This window comes from Arachis ipaensis, chromosome B01 (assembly GCF_000816755.2).
Source record: "Arachis ipaensis cultivar K30076 chromosome B01, Araip1.1, whole genome shotgun sequence".
NCBI classification, from domain to species: Eukaryota; Viridiplantae; Streptophyta; class Magnoliopsida; order Fabales; family Fabaceae; genus Arachis; species Arachis ipaensis.
In genome coordinates this window covers 7,576,917-7,596,833 of record NC_029785.2, presented here as the reverse complement: position 1 = coordinate 7,596,833, position 19,917 = coordinate 7,576,917, and the positions used below count along the sequence as shown (strand labels likewise).

Here is a 19,917-nt window from a genome sequence, read left to right as displayed (position 1 = left end):
CAAATTTTTAAAATATATGTGTTGGATAAATAAGTTTCTAACAAATTTTATTATAAAATAATTAAATTCAAAAAATTACTATAAACAATTATTCTCCCATCAAAATGATAAAATGACTAATCTATCTTATGGAATTAATTTTTAATAGTTTATAGAGAATAAAAATTTATTACAGACGAAAATATCCTATCTAAACTTTTTTGAAGTCTAATTCAATTTTTTATTCAAATTTTGATATTTTAATTTTGTATTAATTACTTTCAATTAAGAAAAAATAAGAATTTTTTTTGGAGTGGTCCTACGCACAGCTTACAAAAGAATTAAGAAAAAAAAAAGATTTAGAGGATTCGGTTCCATCCTACGCTTGCTGACCCTCCCTACAACTGGTACTCTGTCAGTGACCATTCAAAAATAATTTCATTTTAGTCCCCACACCATTAATGCTACCACAAGTTAACTCAGGTTATTTTTCCTGCTCTATGAATCTATGAAGTATCAACAGACACCAAAGTAAGATCTTGACGTATTAATTAAGCATAACGTTTGAGGGGGCTTAATGTTAATATATTTATTCGTTTAGCTGTAATGCTATTCAAATATAGAAAAATTGCTGCATTACAAAACTGTTCATGCGTTGCTCTGCTTCTTCACAAATTGGTATAATAATTATTTTTAGTACGGACAAACACAACGAACAAAAGGGTATAAATAATGTAGGGTATAAATAAGGGTTAAGTATGATTTTGGTCACTAAGATATAGGTCGAAAATTTTTTTGTTTCTAACCTTTTTGGCATACAAAATTGTCCCTAAGGTCCAACTTGGTTTTAAAATCGTCTTTCGGACAATTATACCCTCGCCTCACCCTATCACCATCTCACTCACCTGTCCCTCTCGATCTTGCTCTACTTCTCGGCTTCTCCTCTCCCTCTCCCTCTCCCCCTCCCTTCTTTCTTTCTCTTTTTTTCAAAGAATCATAAAAAAAAACAAAGACGAACAATAAATTCTAATCTCAACCTCAATATCTCTAGCAACTAGTTCAGTGGCCATCTCTATTAGAACTACTCTCCAACAATGAAAGTTTCAAAACAGAATCCGCAAACAAAGAAGCAGCAAACAACAATGGAAGTTTTAAATCAACAAACAGAAATAAAGCAAAAATGAATAACAAAATTTGCATTTGAAAGAACAATAAAATTAATAAATCAACAAGTAGAAATAAAAAGAATTTTACAATTCACAGCATCAATAAGAAGTAGAAATCAATACCAAAGAATCAATAAATTTATATTTTAAATTTATTAATAAATTTACAATGAAATCAGAAGCACAACAACAATAAAATCAAAGAAACAGAATAAGAATCAAAAGCACAAAAATAATAAAATCAAAATCAGAATCAAGAGAAGCAAAAGAATAATAAAAAGCATAACAAATAAGAAGCAAAACCAGAACAAATTAGAATAAAAAACAGAACAAATAAAAAACAGAATCGGAACCCTAGGGAGGACCAACGACGAGAACGCGAAGCGGCGGCAGGGCAGCGGCAGAGCGTGACGGCGACGAGACACCCCTTTTCCTCTCCCTGGCGTGCGTTTTCTCTCACTCTTCGCGAGCTCTTCAATGGCGGCGGCAAGACGTGGGTCTCATCTCTCCCTCGCGAGCTCTCTCTCCTTCTGGTTCTGATTTCCGACGGCGACGGCAACTCCAAGCCTCGCTGGTGCCGTCCTCCCTTTCCCCTTGTTCTTCTATTTTTTTTCTTTTTTTTTTATTTTATAATTTATTTAATTAGGGATAATTTGGTAATAAAAATTAAAATTTAAACAAAAATAATTATTTTAAAACAAAGTTAAATTTTATGGATGATTTTGTGTGCAAAAAAAGGTTTAGAACAAAAAAAAAATTTAGTCTATATTTTAAGAATTAAAATCGTATTTAATCCTATAAATAATAATGTTACCTTGATGATGACCAACTCTTTGGAATTTATAGAATCATCTGAGTAAGCAGTTGAGGAAATACTCTTGAAATATGCAGCCGGTGACCTTGGTTCAACATTGAACTTCTTGCAAAATGGCAACCAATGCTTGGCAAAATTAGATGCCTCTAAAAGAGCATAGAACGTAATATCCGAACCTCCATCATCGGAGAGATAGACACTAAGCTTATGAGTTGGATAGTCATATGCCATAACAGAGAGAACTGTATTAATCACCATCATTGGTGGTTCTATTTTTGGATCTGCTGTACACACAAATATGTCCACTCCTGGCAGCTTATCATCATCATATCTGGTCAGAGTTAATTCAAATCAATAATGTTTTGCGGCAAAGATAAATAAGAAAATAAATTTGATATGATAAAAATATAAAGGGTTATACTACGTGTACACCAAAATCAGTCATCAATATAAAATATATGTTAGAGTATAAATACACATTGAAAATAAATTAAACTACATATGTATTTATACACAAATATATTGGTGACTAATTTTAGTGGCTAATTTTAGTGCACAAATAGCATTCCTGAAATATAAATACGAGTGAAATCAACTATCAATATAAAATACACATTAAAAATAAATTAAACTACACATATATTTATATATAAATATATTGGCTGATTTTTGGTGTGTAATAGCATTTTTGAATTATTTTTTATTTTTAATAAATTATTGTATAAATACATATATTATTATTTATCAATAATTCAAAAAATAAAATATTACTAGCAGATATTTTTTGTCACTAATTTCTTCATTTATCAATATCTGTCACAAATTCATAAAAATTCGTCACTAATTCAAAAGAGTTTAATAGTTTTCTAAGACAGTTTTATCTAAAATATATTAAATTTCAATGAATAAAAGGTTAAATAGATGATTAAGAAAAAACAATGAATATCTATCACGGACATGATCACAGGTTCATTAACCAAAGGGATTAATTAACTGATGAAGGACGCTCCCACTCACCATGTGACCTAATTTCCACTTTATAAATTTCGCCGAACCTTTTAACCAAAAAATGAAATATGGAAAGCTTGCTAAAACTACAAATCAAGTGCTTCTAAATATATTAGATACATACTTATCTATGTGTATATTTATTAAACTTTTAAAAAACATATTATTTATTTAATATCTTAGTCTAAATATTTATTGAAGAGTTTAAAGCAATATATCACCTTTGGGAAAGTGTGTGGCTGAAGGGTTGTCGGAAAACAGGGTTCCATCTGAGTGAAAGCCTCATGAGCCAATAAAGACCAAACCATAGCTCACATAAAAACATTCCAACCCAAACCCATTTCCCATCTTCACTACTTTTTCTTGGCATGTAACTCACTCTGTAAACCCAGATGAACAAAATTCCCAAAAACATGGAGAAGGAGAATATTCTATGAATGAATATTCCTTTGGCTCTCCTTGTTTCGAACAATGGATGAGACTCTTCATTCTTGCCCATATTTCTTCTTTCTGGTGCCGAGGTCCAAACTGTGTTAGTTGTTTAGTCTACTATATAATAATGTAACGATTTGACATTTGGTAAGAGGATACTGTTATTATTTTCATCAATAATAATCTTATATAGAAACATATTTTTTGTCCACATCATTGATTACGGATATCAGCCGTCAAGGTAGGCTAAATTCGTTAGGCTGATTTATTTATAGATTTTTATCTTTTAAACTATAGGTTAAATAGTTCGAGTTAAATTAATCCAAAAAAATAACAGCTTAAATAAGTTAGTCTATTGGCTAACGAGTGATATTTTCTTTGAATTTTTCAAAAAATTGACTTTTTTTAATATTTTTTATAATTTAATCCAAAAATTCGACTAAACTATTAAAATAATTCTGTTTATATATTTTTTATTATTTTAAATTAATTAATTACTAAATAATTAGACCAATTTGATTTATTTACTATTTTTTAGTAGTTTGTTGACAACTAATTTTTACTTTAAATTGGACCTTTTTTTTTTTAATTAGGAATAAGATTTGAACCCGAAATTTTTTAAGTAAAAATAGAAAAATTATACAATTTGAACTATAACTCGTTGGCAGTTATAATCACTCTATTATTTCTAGTGTTCTATGTTTTATTATTTTTTTAAGTTTTGAAAATAAATTTAGAGATTTAGAGATTTAACTAACACCAAATAATAGAATAATACATATATTACTAAGTAAATATACACACAGCACTATCCCATTAATTAAGTGTGTATGCATTTTGTTGGTTATATATTTACAATGAAAAGCTAAGATTTATCCGTCTTTATCGATCAAACATTCTAATAGATAAGAATAAGATATATAAATGTTTACAAAGATATTCATAAATAATATAATTAATTTTGTTAGTACGCATTTTAGAAATAAAAAGTAAAAATGAATTAGAGCGTGGTTCGTGATGAATGACATCAGGTAAATTTGTATACTCTCTTTATTTTAACAAAAGAAAATTATATCTGTATATCGGTGTATGTCCGTATTTAATGTCATTAACTGATAAAAAAGAATTATTAAAAAATCTTGAAAAAGATAAATCACTCAAAAATTATTTTTTTTAATACTACATGTACAAATTTTTTTGGTAAGTAAGTCGAGTTAATATTCAAAATGACTCCCAAAATTTGACTATCAACTCAATTTGATCCTCCAATTTTTAGTTGACCCAATTTATACCCTGAAATTTTAAAGCGTAACTCAAATTGGCATTTTTGTCCAACTTCGTCATCGAAGTGATGACATGAGTACGTGACACCCAAACCTCACCACATGCCTCTCCTTCTTCCTCTAAATCTTCTTACCATCGCCATCGCCATCGCCATCACCACCTCCCCTCTACCAACACCCTCCCTCTCCCAATAAACAACATTCACAACCCACCAACACCCACACATTTCCACCACCACTTATGAAGGATTTTTCTATTATCCGATTCTTCTCTTTTTCACCATCACCATCACCGTCACCATCTTTCCTTTACCAACATCCTTCCTCTTCAACAAACAATATTAACAATCACTAACATTAACAAATTGAAGAGAAATAGAAAAAAAAAAAAGAAACACACACCACATTTTAGATCCCTCTTAATAAGAACACAAAGATGAGTGTAATGGGTGAGGGTGCTTCTGAGAGTATTTCGAATTTGGGGAAAACATGTATGCTAAATGTGATTACATGAAAATGGGGTTCAAGATTTTTAACATGATTATGCACAAGGATATTATTTCTTGGGGTGCCGTTATTTGCGGCATGACGATGAATGGTCACGGTAAGCAAGTGTAGGTATGGTGAGTGTAGGTGTTATGCTCTTCAAAACTATGACGACGGTGGAAATGTGTGGGTGTTGGTGGATTGTGAATGTTGTTATTTGTTGGAGGAGAGAGAGTGTTAGGAGAGGTGGTGATGGGGATGGTAAGAGGAAGAATGAAAGACATGTGGTGAGGTTTGGGTGCCACATTATCACTCCGGGTGACGGAGTTGGATGAAAGGGTTAATTTGAGCCACGCCTTAAAATTTCAAGGTATAAATTGAGTCAATTGAAAATTAGAGGGTCAAATTCAGTCGGTTGCCAAATTTCGAGAGTCATTTTGAGTATTAACTCTAAATAAGTCTAACAAAGTTGGTCTATTACCAATAAAAGATACTCTAAAAAAACACGCATGCACACGCGCTCCACTAGCGCATAATTAGAGTGTGTATTGAATTTTCTGCACTTTATTGGAGATCACACAAATTTCAAAAAATAGCACACAAATTTTCGAAGTATAACACACTAAATTTTGCACATAATATAACATAGACTTATCGATATAATAGCACAAATTTTTGTATATAACACATAAATTTTTGAAACGTCGTACACAAATTTTCAAATATAGCACACGAAATTTTACACAAATTTATCAATATAGTTAGGATGTTCATATTTCAGTTTTTTTACATAGAAATTAATTTTAAACCAGTTTATAATGTAGTGCACCAATTTAAATCAGTTCATAAAAATAAAACTAATTTAAACTAGTTTATATGTTAAGACTAGTTTTTAACATATAAAAAAATCATATTTAACATCTTTCCCCTCTTTCCTCCTCTTTTTCTCTCTCCACACACTCTCCTCTCTTTCTCTTTCTCTTTCTCTTTCTCTCCCAACTTCTCTCTTTCTCTTCCTCCCCTTATTTATCTTTTTTTTTTCTTTCTTAATTTTATTTTTTATTTTTATTTTTTTATGCTTTGATACAAAGATTTNTCATTTTAATATGATTATGTATTAATCAAACTGAAATTATACATTTATAAGAACACTATAACACAAGATTTTTAATCATTTATACTAAAAATTGGTTAAACTAATTTTTTTAAACACTCTTAGATATAGTATACAAATTTTTACATATAACATACAAATTTTTGCATATAGCACACAAACTTTTATACATAGCATACAAATTTTTACTGCAAATATATTTTTTAGTTGGATGAGTGATGCATCACTATTTCGTGATATATTTTGTGCTTAATTTAGGTGGTTTTTATCCACTTTTTTCACATTTATCCAATGAAATAGCATGGTTTCATAATTTCTCCTTAAATTGTACTTAAGTGTAAAAATATACTTTTTAGGCCTTTAATTGGTTAATTTTGATTCACCTTTGATTCCACTAGATGTCTTGATGTGTTTGTTAGTGATTTCAAATTGAAAAGGCTAGGAATGGATCAAAGGAATGAAGAGGAAAGCATGCAAAATAAAGAAATCATGGAAAATAAGGATCGGGAGAAATTCACTCCACGCGCACGCGCAGCAGACACGCATGCGTGAAACGATGAGGTCGCATGACGACGCGTACGTGATGCGTACGCATGGAACGCAAATTGCCAAGCGACGCGTACGCGTGACCCACGCGTACACGTCAACGCTCGCACGTGACTTCTTTAGTGAAATCGTGCTCAGCAATTTTGGAGGGTTTCCAGGCCCAATTCTGAGTGGAATTCTGGCGGGAAAGGATTAAAAGAACCAAGGATTGAAGGGGATCACATCTTTTACACATTTTTAATTTCTAGTTTTAGTGAGAAGTAGTTTCTAGAGAGAGAAACTCTCTCTTCTCTCTAGAATTAGGATTAGGTTAGATTAGGATTTCTTAGATCTAGGTTAATTTTATGCTTTGATTTACTCTTCCTTTATCAATTCTTGTTCTTCTACATTCTCTCTCTAGTTTAGCACTTAATTCTTGTAATTCTTTATTTTTATGTTAATGCACTCTTGTTTCTTCTATTTCTCTTTTAAGGCAATTCATGATTCATGTTCCTTTATTGTTGATTTGAATTGTTGTTGTTTAATTCCTTGCAATTGAGTAGTGTAGATCTAGATTCCTTGCAATTTTATCTTACTTTCTTTTGATGCCTTCCAAGTGTTTGATTAAATGTTTGGAAGGATGTTAGAGTAGATTCTTCTCCTCCTGGCCTTGGTTGAGTAATTGGAGACTCTTGAGTTATCAAATTCCTTTGTTAATTGATAATTGAAAGTTGTTAGTTGATTTGAATTCCACTAACTCTAGTATTTCCCTAGGAGTTGACTAGGACTTGAGGACTCAAGTTAATTTCTCCACTTGACTTTCTTCCATAGTTAGAGGTTGACTAAGTGGGAGTAATGGACAATTGATGTCATAATTGATGATGATAATGAGGATAGGACTTCTAATTCTCATACCTTGCCAAGAGCTTTCCTAGCCATTAGTTTTATTCTTTTGCCATTTATCTTTCATGTCTCTTATCAAAATCTCAAAGATATAACTCATAACCAATAGCAAGAACACTTCCCTGCAATTCCTTTGAGAGACGACCCGAGGTTTGAATACTTCGGTTATTATTTTTAGGGGTTTGTTACTTGTGACAACCAAATTTTTGTATGAGAGGATTCTTTGTTGGTTTAGAAATTATACTAGCAACGAGATTTTATTTGTGAAATTCTATACCATCAAAAATTCATTCATGAATGAGTCAATGTTTTGGGTATGTAGTCCTCCAAAAATTTGTGTTGCACACCAAAATTTATGTATTGTGCGTATTTCATTAGTTCGATGTTAATGTTTTGGACATATGGTTCTTCAAAAATTTTTATGTTGTATACTAAAATTTGTGTGTTGCACACCAAAATTTATGTATTGTGTATCAAAATTTCTGTGCTCTAATCTTCTAAATATTTATAAGAGAAGAAGATGATGAAGACGATGAGTACGGCGATAATAATAATAGAAGAGGATGAGGAGAAAAAAAAGAATAAATTAAATAACAATAACAACATCAACGATAACATCATCATCAAGAAGAAGAAAAAGAAGAAGAAAAAGAAGAAGAAACAGCGGTGGCTACAGTGATGACCGCGACAATAACTGGAGCGACGATAATGTTAAAGAAGAAAGAAGAAAAAGAGAAGGAAGACGAAGAAAGATAAAGTAGCACGTAAATAGTTTTTAAATTTTAACAACTTAATTAAATTTAGTTACTTAAAAAATTTAGACACTTAGTATTTTTTATTTTTTTATTTTTTTAATTCCGTCCGAGCAAGTCTCATTATATCCGATTTTCATATACGCTTGATGATGTAAGTTCATCTATATCCATAAAACTCCTAAGTCCAAAGACACTATCCGTAGTAGAGAAAGGAAACAAAAGAAAAACATAATATAAGAAAAACATAAAAGTGACTACCGCCAAAGAATATATATATATATATATAGCCATGCATCATGCATGACATAAGAGATTTAATGTCTTCTTGTGCTGAAGGGACCCAAAACATATTTAGAGAAAGGAGATTATGAAAGCCAACAAATTAAAGGAATATATAAAAAAAATTAAAGCTACGCGAAAAGAATAACTAAAGTAATATATATGGAGAGAGTATTTATTTATTTTAGTTCCAAAGAATTTTGAATCATACACTTTAATCTTTAGTTAAAATTAATTATTTGATTGATTCTTAATAATTAATTTCGTTAATCATTTGAGTCTTTTGTTCTATCAATTTTAACGGGAGATAAAATGGTCTCTGACAATTCTAACAAACAGAGAACAAAATAGTTCTTGCCTCTTCTATTCGAAAATGATGCTGTTCTCTCTTAATTTTTATCGTATCTTGTATAATACTAATATTCATACTCTCTTTCTTCACCTTCATAGTCTTTTCTATCTTTTCCTTTTTTCTCTTCAATTCCAAGATTAAGTCATGGTGTAACTGCCACACGTGTCGTACCTACCTCCACATATCATGAACCACACACTTCTCAAATATTTGTGATTGGTACACCCACCTGGCCTTCTCTGCACTTCACTTACCAGAAGCATCTACCTTTACGTCCTCAATAACAGTATCACCTCCAACCCCGACAACATCCACTACATCCTCAAGACCAAGTTTCACAACTACCCCAAGGGTATGCCTTTCTGCACTCTTCGACAAGCAATATAGATTGTTCGACATTATGACATAATGAGAAGATTCTCCTTCGACATCATATGAAAATTCTCATTCGAAATGGACCTCGAGTGCTTCATTCCTTCTCTCCCGGAGACTAAGTTGGCAGATAGCTTCGACCTCGCATCCAAACTATCAGTACAGCGAGCAATGTCACCGTCGCTGCTCATATAGAAACTAAAGCGATTACTAAACATTGGTTCGGAGAAAAAAATGAAGGAAGAAATTAGAGTGATAGGTGGACAACGTGGCCATGGAGATGATAGGGTAGAGGAGGAGGGAGATAGCAACGACGGCGGGTTTTAACAAATCGGACTGTAGAGGTACCAGACTCAATCAAGAAGAAGAGAAAAGGGAGAGGGAAGATTGAGAGTGCAGAAACAGAGAAAGCAGAGAGAAGGAGAGAAAAACTAAATTTGTATTGATTTGGTTTTGTGAACAGTGAATCATCTAGCTCAGCGTTTTGGCTTGAGACTTAACTATATATATACAAAGGGTAAATCCAGCTGTCATAACTAACTTCTAACACATGCTGCAATTACAAAAGCTAACTCTAACAGTAATGTCTAACTAACTGTGTTTACTAACAGCACTAGCTAACTTCACTTGGCTAACTCAACTCTATCATCACCCCTACTGATTGGCCTTTCTGTTGTTGCTTCAAACTTGTTAACTGAACAACTCCATCATGACCCCTGCTGATTGGTCTCTCTGTTGTTGCTTCATTATTCCTTTTTGAGTTTTTAGGATGCTCCTTGACTGCTTCCTCCCTTGACTCTTCTTGATTGAGTCCAGCAACATTGAGCTTCTTCAAGTCTTCTACCATTAGCTTAGACCTGAATGCTAGAAACGCAGCACTTGGCAAGGGCTTTGTCAACACATCAGCTAGTTTTACTGTACCAGGGACATGACTAACTTGAACTACCTGTTTAGACACATAGTCTCGAACAAAGTGCAAATCAGTTTCAAAGTGCTTAGACTTTGAGTGCAGAATTGGGTTGGCAGCAAGCAATACAGTACTTAGATTATCACAGAACATTGAAGGGGGTGTTGAGATTTTGGCACGAAGCTCAATCATGAGACTATTGATCCAGATTAATTCAGCCACAAGATCAGCCATAGCTCTATATTCAGCTTCAGTGCTGGATCTGGCAACAGCACCTTGCTTCTTTGAGCTCCAGGAAATTAGATTTTCTCCAAGAAAAACACAGAAGCCTCCAGTGAATTTTCTGTCATCCGGATCTCCTTCCCAATCAGAGTCACTATAGGCTCTAATGTTGTGAATGGTAGTTTTATGCAAGTGTAACCCAAAACTTGCTGTACCACTTACATATCTAAGCATCCTTTTACCGGCTTCCAATGCTCATCTAAAGGTGCTTGCATGAACTGAGACACCTTGCCAACACTATAGGCTAATTCTGGTCGAGTGATGGTTAGGTACTGCAGGCGACCCACCACTGACCTATATAGCTTTGGGTTTTTGAACACTGAACCACCAAATGCAGAGAACTTTACTGAAGAAGGCAAAGGAGTCTGACATGGTTTGCAATTTTCCATATCCGCCTTCTTGAGTAGGTCTCTGACATACTTCTCTTGTGAGAGTATTAGACCACCCCCAGCAGTTTTAGTGACTTGAACACCAAGAAAATAATGCAGTTCACCCATGTCCTTTAGTGCAAACCGATTGTTCTACTGCTGAATTACTTGAGAAACTGCTTCATCAGAGTCCCCTGTGATGAGTATATCATCTACATATACCAATACAATTACCACTGAGTTATGCCTAAAACTGATGAAGACAGAGACATAAGATTTTGTGGCATTAAACCCCAAGTGTTGCAAGGCTGTGGACAGCTTGTGATACCAGGCCCTTGGTGCCTGCTTTAAGCCATAGAGAGCCTTTGTGAGCCTGCATACTAAGCTGCCATCACCAACTTCATATCCCTTTGGCTGTTTCATATAGACATCCTCGGCCAAGTCACCATGCAGAAAGACATTATTTACATCAAGTTGCCTAATTTTCTAGCTTTTGGATAGAGCTAGTGTGAGCACAATTATGATTGAGGTAGGGTTTACCACAGGGCTGTAAGTCTCAGTGAAGTTAAAGCCAGGCCTTTGAGAAAAGTCCTGAGCTACCAATCGAGCTTTGTATTTTTGCAGGGAGCCATCTGCATTGTACTTGGCTCGAAACACCCATTTACTCCCAACAGCTTCTCTGCCTTCAGGTAAAGTGACTAACTTCCATGTGTGATTTTTCATTAGAGCATCATATTCTGCATCCATAGCAGCCTTCTAGGCTGGTGAGACAAGGCAGCTCTCACTGTCCTAGGTTCAGTAGCAGCTAGGAGAGCTTTGGGTTTGAACACCCCATTCTTACTCCTTATGATCATTGGGTGAGTGTTTAGAGGTAGGATTTGGAGATCTGGTTGATTGTCAGATACAATTTCTAGGTCAGAAATAGGGACTGAAATTGCTGTGTCAGAGGGAGCTGAGGGTGCAGGGAAGGTGGAAGCAAAATGACTAGAGGTATTAGAGATAGAGGGTGTTGTTGAGACTGCTTGTGTAGGTGAAGAGTGTGAGGATAATTGAAGCTGTATAGCTGCTGGTGTTTGTGACTGATTGAGTTGGTTTGAGGTATTTGATAAGGAAGGTTGTGGGAGATGGGTTGGACATCTCTTGATAAGTGGAATGGTTGGAGACAAATGAATATGGGATGGAGCTTTTTCTGGGTTAGGGGAGGATATGAAGGTTCCAGTTTTGAAGGGAAATTGAGACTCATCAAAGACTACATTGCTGGAAACAATTATTTTGCCTTGTGGAGTAAGGCACCTGTAGCCCTTGTGAACTGCACTGTAGCCTAAAAACACACAGGCTGCTGATCTAAACTCAAGTTTGTGTCTGTTGTAGGGTCGCAAATACGGAAAGCATAAACAGCCAAAGGTTTTCAACCTGGAGTAGTCACACTTCTTTCCAAATAGTTTCTCAAAGGGTGACTGATCTTTCAAGACTAGAGTAGGCAACCTGTTTATTAGGTGTATTGTCATGACAAAGGCCTCCCCCCAATACTGCATTGGCATGCCAGCTCCAGCCAGGATAGCTAAGGCTTTCTCCACAACATGCCTATATTTCCTCTCTGCACTGCCATTCTGCTGATGTTCGTGTGGACAGGAGAACCTGTGCATGATCCCTTGCACCTGTAAATCTTTAGCTCGGCTCACATATTCAGCCGCATTGTTAGATTGAAACATTTTGATTTTAGAGTTTAATTGCAGCTTAACCATTTGTTGGAAATACTTGAAAACAGATTTGAGTTGAGAGCGAGTTTTAATAAGGTATAACCAAGTAAATTTGCTGTAAGCATCAACAAAATTGACAAAGTAAAAATTTCCATTCAAGTCAGGAATGGGTGCAGGACCCCAAATATCTGAATAAACTAGCATTAAAGGAGCAATATAGACAGTAGTTGAAGGAGGATAAGGAAAAGCATGAGATTTGCCAATGCAACAAGAATCACACAGGTTTTTATTATTTGAATGAGCAACAATATTACATGATTTTAAAACAGAAGAGACGATATTATTAGAGGCATGACCCAATCGATTATGCCATAGAAGAAAGGGATTAGGTGTGGACACAGCTGAGATAAAGGCAGCTGTCTTATTTGATGGGGTGAAGTTCAGAAATTTGTACATCACTCTTTCAACTTTTTCATGTAGGACAACCTCTCTAGTTCCCTAAGATTTTACACAACAGCCATTAGAGTGGAATTCAAAGTAAACATTGTTATCGCAGCAGAATCGATATACACTGAGTAAGTTTTTGATGATGTTAGGGACATGAAGTAACTTGTGTAGCAAAAACTCTTTATTACTCAAATCAGTTTTAAAATAAGATTTTTCAACAAGGTTAATGTGTAAACCTGATCCGTTTCCTACAACCACCTGGTCTGTCCCTTCATAATTCTCTTTTTGCATAAGGTTTTGTTGATCAGTAGTCATGTGGTGCGTTGCACCTGAGTCTGGATACCAATTCTGATCTTGCAATGTTGCTGGTGTGTTCAGTACGTTGCTTAAATTTGCTTATGGTTCTTGGAGTGGCTGGGAGCTTATCCTGTCACCTTGACCTCTCGGACTATCATTTCTCTCATACCTATACCAACACGTATTTGCTGTATGTCCAAGTTTATCACAAACTTGGCAAACTGGTCTTTCTCTCACAAATCTTGATTCTTCAGTATTAGTGAACCTGGGATCATAGCCATTCCCAAATCTTGAACCGTTGCCAAACCTCACATCATCATGGAATTGAGCATCAGATTTGTAATTGTTGTCACTCCTATCAGACCTGTAGTTGTGATTGTTGGACCTGAACTGTCCTTGTCCATTATAATAGCCCCTGTCATATATGAAATTATTGCTGCTTCCATGAGTTCCTCTGGCTGATCTGCCCCCTCTGCCTCTATAGTCATTTCTGAATCCTCCTCTTGTGTTGTAGCCTTGGGAATATCCTCCACCTTCGGCCACATTTGCTTGTATGAATGAGTCTGACTTTCTGAACCTTTCCAGCATACTTTCATAAGTCAATAAGAGTGTCTCTAGTTCTCCAACTGCGATACTTACTGGTCTTCCTACCACTGAGGTGATAACTGTGCTGTATTCCTCAGTTAAACCATTCAAGATGGCATTGACATGATCACTTTCCCGCATAGGTTCCCCTACTGAGGCCAAGGCGTCAATTGTTCCTTTAATCGCTAACACATACTCATTAACTGAACTGCCTATCTTAATTGTACTCAACTTGTTTTTCAGCTGCACTATCTTAGCTTTAATTTGAGAGGAGAAGTGGTCTTCTAACCTTTTCCAGATTTCGTACGAGTAGATGCATCCCACCATGCGAGTTGTAAACGGTTTTGTCATTGAAGCAAAAAGCCAGGACTTCAATAGAGCATCTTGCCTCTTCCAAGCTGCAAATTCTTGAGTTACTCTTCCAGATCTATCGAATCTTGTCGGTATTCTTTCACCCGTGATGTGGTGAAGCAAATCGTTGCCTTCAATTGTAGACTCATCTTGATCTTTTCATTGTAGGAAGTTATCATCATCAAGTTTCATGAAAATCGGTGAGGAGGTGAAACTTGGAGCTGCATGCGATACATTTGTTGAATGCTCGGTTACTAGGTTTTCTTCTGCCATTGCGATAACAGATCTGAGCTCTGATACCATGTAGAGGTACCAGACTCAATCAAGAAGAAGAGGAAATGGAGAGGGAAGATTGAGAGTGCAGAAACAGAGAAAGCAGAGAGAAGGAGAGAAAAACTGAATCTGTATTGATTTGATTTTGTGAACAGTGAATCATCTAGCTCAGCGTTTTGGCTTGAGACTTAACTATATATATACAAAGGGTAAATCCAGCTGTCATAACTAACTTCTAACACGTGCTACAATTACAAAAGCTAACTCTAACAGTAATGTCTAACTAACTGTGTTTACTAACAGCACTAGCTAACTTCACTTGGCTAACTCAACTCTATCACAGACTTGCTGTCTAGATTCATGGGATTCATCGAAAACGACAATTACTTGAGAGACATAATCATTAGTTTCCTGAGTATGAATTGGTTGAGAACAAGTTGAGGATTTTTCTTCTTATGCACATTAAAGTTACAGAGTGTGTATTGTGTAGTTTGAAGTTGCAACGTTAGACTGTTAGAGTTATGCAAGATATGATGAAAATTGGAAGAAAACAATATTATTTTCAAATAGAGGAGATCAGGGACTATTTTGTCTTCTATTAAAGTTGTCAGGGATTATTTGTCTTCCGTTAGAGTTGATAGAGTAAAAGATCTAAGTGATTAACGGAGTTAATTGTTAAGAACCAATCAAATAATTAATTTTAGTTGAAGACTAAAATATTTTGTCTGAAATTTTTTGAGGATCAAAATAAATAAATACTATTATATATATTAGCTATAACCCCCTCAACAAATACTCATGTAAGAAAAGATTAAAAAAAAAGAAATTAAAGAAAGAAAGAAAAAGATAATTAAAAGAGAGAAAAAAATGTATATAAAAATTTGAACAGCTACACACAAAAAGTCTAAATTCAAAAGTCTCAACTCTCAAGTGTCATATTTCAACACATTACGTAGTGAAATAGAAGTCTAATAAATTCTCGTAACTCGGAGGAATAAGTCTACATGACTACATATATTAGATCTTTTCTAATAAAAAAAAATCTACCGTGTCTAGCACCGAAAATAGAAGAATTAAATATTTTATTTAAGTAAAGATGAGTTTAATTTTTATAAATTGGTTCAAATAGTATAGAGTTGAAAATTTTAAGATGTAATAGAATTTCGATTAAGATTTTTTAAAATAAAAAATTAATAAAATAATAAAATAAAGAGTTAATAATTTTTAAATTAAAATAATAAAATATATATTTTATAAAAATTATAAAATTAATAATAATTAATTTTTTACTTTATTATTTTATCAATTTTTTCACTTAAAAAAATTTAAATTCATAAAATTCGAATTGAGAGATTTAACACGAATATAGTTAGAATGAAACTTGAACTCTATCTTATGACCCTATTCATTGTAACCTAATTATATTTTCCATAAAGCAGGAGAAATCAGATATTAGGTCTGCGTTTATGCAGCATATTCTCCTGCTTATTTGAATGAATAATTGAAGGTGAAATATTCTCCGAGGGACTAAAAAACAATCTCATTTATAAGGTTGTGTCTTTAATGGTTAAATTGTCCTTATTTATGAATTTAGATTTTTTTTTAAAAAAATTAATAAAATAAAATAATTGTAATTGATTATTATCATAAACGGTTTTTTGTTTTATTATTATTATTATTATCATTATCGTTTTTTATTATAATTAATTTTCTATTTTTGTTAAGTCATTTATCATCATTCAATGGAAAGATACAAAACCTGAATGTTACCCTAATATGATTTTGTTTTCGTTAATTCAATTATTTTCATTCAAAATTCACAACTCTAATACTATTACAAGCACAATTAGAATAGGTCAAAGAATTTTGCAAGAAATCATCTTTATCATTACAAATAGTATGATATTTGAATTCGACTTTAATACGGTACCTATGGTAGAAAGTGACGAAAAATTTGAATAACAGATAGACTCACCCGACGAGGTTATTTTCAGTCAATCAATTTTCTAGAATATGAAAAACTACACTAGTTTTGATGAGGTATGGTCATAAACTAATTTAATTTTTTTTGTGTGTGTTTTTATGTGTATTTATAATTATATTGTACTAACTAAGTTCATACACATAACATTTATACGTTTATATACATAACATCCATAATTATATACAACTAACATCTAAAAATTAAATTCATGTTTATTAGATATTACATTCATACACATATCATTTTCTAGTTATTGCATAAGTAATTATAAAATTAACACAGATGTTTTTAAATTTTATCATAATTGAATTTAAAAAAATGTCAAATTCTTAAATTAATTTATTCAAATGATAAATTTACTCATAACATCCATAAATTCATACACATAACATCCATATTTTTATATTAATAACATCCATAATTTTGTACTCATAATATTCATAATTTCATACATATGATGTCTATAATTAATAATTTTTTATAATTAATATTATCAAACTTTAAACTATACGTCATATTGTATTCTTCAAATTATCTCATATGTGTAATAATAGATTATGATTTTAATTATTTTAATATTTTTGTTTAATATTCGTATGTATGCTTATTTATTGATTTTAATTTGATGAATTAATAATTATTTTTAAAAATTTATTTTTTTAATTTTTGTTTATATTTTATTTTTTATTTTTTAATAATCTATATGTAAAATATAAATTATATAGTAGAAGTTGTTAAAAAAATTTAATTTAATTTTCATAATTTTTACAGAGAATTATTGCATTTTAATAGATAATAATGTGATTGAGAGATGTTAGGGATTTAATTTGGGAGAAACTGAAATTGATTTTGGAAAGAATATTAATAACTCCAAACATGCAACAAAAATGGTAAATGACAAAGAGAATAAGTAATAAGAAAGTGTATATCACTTACTTATCAAGAGAATAAAAATTTTTACATTATATTTTTATATTGTAATTATTCTTTAGCTACCTAGCATCACCCATAAGAATAATCCTAAATGTTTAAGGTTACCAGGGACCAAAACATTTTAGACATTTTACCAGGAACTATGCTCTCACATCTTTAATCTTGAACATTAATAATTACGTTTAGACAAAGACTTGTATACAATTATTTTCATATAGTTAAAAATTATTAAATAATAATTTAATAAAAAAATTTAAATTATCTGATAATTTTTAACTAATAAATGTACATCAATTTTCACTTTAGGCTTAATTATTCTTCCAAGAGGAAAGTTTCAAGAACTATGAGAGTTTGACCCCCAAAATCAATCAATTTCAATCAAGATTTTTAGCATTTCATAAGGCAACAGACAAGACATTAAATCTTTTAGCTAGACTAATAGACCAGTTTTGCCTACTCATTGTTCTTACCATACATAGACCACACACATGTCATTGATCGAAAGTCATCATTGACTTCAAAAATTCATAGAAAGATTAATCTTTTTCCTATCAAGTTAAGTGGATCGATTACATACACCAATTAGGGGGTCACATATTACACACTAGCTAACTCCAAATATAAATAAAAAAGAAAAACCTCTACCAAATATCTTTCTGTTGTAAAATAAAAGATATATAAAATAAAAATGTATAAATAGAAGATTCTAGTATTAAAATAATTAGCTCAATAATAATTTATATATATATAATAATATTATATGTTGTAATGTGTATATATATATACAAAGATAGAAAAGAGTATAAAAAGTAAAGAGAGAGAGAATTGCATAAATATATATATAAAGATAGAAAGGAGTATAAAAAGTAAAGAAAGAGAGAATAACATTTGCTTTTATTATTGCTATGTGTATAAAGGGAGAGAGAATAATATTCAGTTGTTGTTGTTGTTGTTGTTGTGTAAAATTGACGGAGGCTTAACCTCCTTTTATAGATACATAAGGTCAAATATTCAAAGCTCCATTTATTATCATTTTGCCTTGGGAGCTTCATATCTCATAGGGAAAATGGGCATCCATGTCCTTTCGGACTTATCACAACACTCTCCCTTGGATGATCATTTTAGGATTATGCATCATTAAAATCTTACTAAAGAAAACCCAGTGGGAAAAACTTTAGTGAAGGAAAAAGAGTACAAAATCCTTTAGTAATGGGGACTGCCTCATTAAAAACCTTGTCAAGAAAAATCCAATGGGAAAAAAAAACTCGACCAAGGGAAAAAGAGTACAGTCTCCCCCTCTTGCCGAATCGGCGCATCCCAATCTCATATACGAATCTTTCAAAGGAGGATTTTGGGAGTGACTTTGTAAATAAATCTGCCAGATTGTCACTTGAGCGGATCTGTTGGACATCAATTGTCCCTTGATTTTGAAGATCATGAGTGAAGAAGAATTTGGGAGAAATATGCTTTGTTCTATCACCTTTGATGTATCCACCCTTAAGTTGAGCAATGCATTCTGTATTATCTTCAAACAGGACAGTTGGAGCTATCTTATGATCAATCAGTCCACATGATGACAAAATATATTGAATCAGACTCCTCAGCCAAAAACACTCGCGACTAGCTTCATGAATCGCCAGTATTTCAGCATGATTAGAGGAGGTTGCTGCTATCGTTTGTTTCGTGAACCTCCATGATATAGCTGTACCACCATATGTGAATAAGTATCCTGTTTGAGATCTCCCTTTATGTGGATCAGACAGGTATCCAGTATCTGCATAGCCAACTAGTTGTGACTTGGATCCATAGGGATAAAACAATCCCATATCAACCGTTCCATGAAGATATCAAAAAATTTGTTTGATTCCACTCCAATGTCTTCTGGTTGGAGAGGAACTATATCTTGCTAGTAAATTCACCGCGAATGATATGCCAGGTCGCGTATTATTAGCAAGATACATTAGCGCTCCAATGGCACTAAGATATGGTACTTCAGGACCAATGATATCTTCATTCTCTTCTTTAGGACGGAATTGATTCTTTTTCACATCTAAAGATCTTACAATCATTGGGGGACTTAATGGATGTGACTTATCCATATAAAATCTCTTCAAGATCTTTTCTGTGTATGTTGTTTGATGAATAAAGATCCCATCTTTTGTATGCTCGATCTGCAGGTCGAGACAAAATTTAGTCTTTCCAAGATCTTTCATCTCAAACTCTTCTTTTAGAGTTTTTATAATTGTTGGAATCTCTTCAGGAGTCCCAATGATATTTAAATCATCAACGTACACAACAATTATAATGAATCCAGATGCAGAT

General features: G+C 32.9%; 3 protein-coding genes across 3 annotated transcripts in view; all 3 read right to left on the bottom strand.

Moving 5' to 3' along the window:
• The window catches only part of LOC107645456 (cellulose synthase-like protein E1), a 10,591-nt gene extending 7,054 nt beyond the window's left edge, over positions 1-3,537 (bottom strand). The window contains exons 1-2 of the mRNA XM_021107833.1: positions 3,189-3,537; positions 1,960-2,290 (exon numbers count right to left, since the gene is read on the bottom strand). Coding sequence (XP_020963492.1) covers positions 1,960-2,290; positions 3,189-3,466 — 609 coding nt within the window. The 5' untranslated portion in view covers positions 3,467-3,537. The remainder of the gene's footprint in view (positions 1-1,959; positions 2,291-3,188) is intronic.
• Positions 10,100-11,154, bottom strand: LOC107645449 (uncharacterized mitochondrial protein AtMg00810-like). Its single transcript, XM_016349478.1, has 2 exons — positions 10,820-11,154; positions 10,100-10,760 (listed from the first exon to the last, which is right to left on the bottom strand). The coding sequence occupies exons 1-2, from the start codon at positions 11,152-11,154 to the stop codon at positions 10,100-10,102; spliced, it is 996 nt and encodes a 331-aa protein (XP_016204964.1).
• On the bottom strand, positions 11,748-14,678 carry LOC107645440. Its single transcript, XM_016349466.1, has 4 exons — positions 14,621-14,678; positions 13,607-14,560; positions 13,431-13,525; positions 11,748-13,223 (listed from the first exon to the last, which is right to left on the bottom strand). The coding sequence occupies exons 1-4, from the start codon at positions 14,676-14,678 to the stop codon at positions 11,748-11,750; spliced, it is 2,583 nt and encodes an 860-aa protein (XP_016204952.1).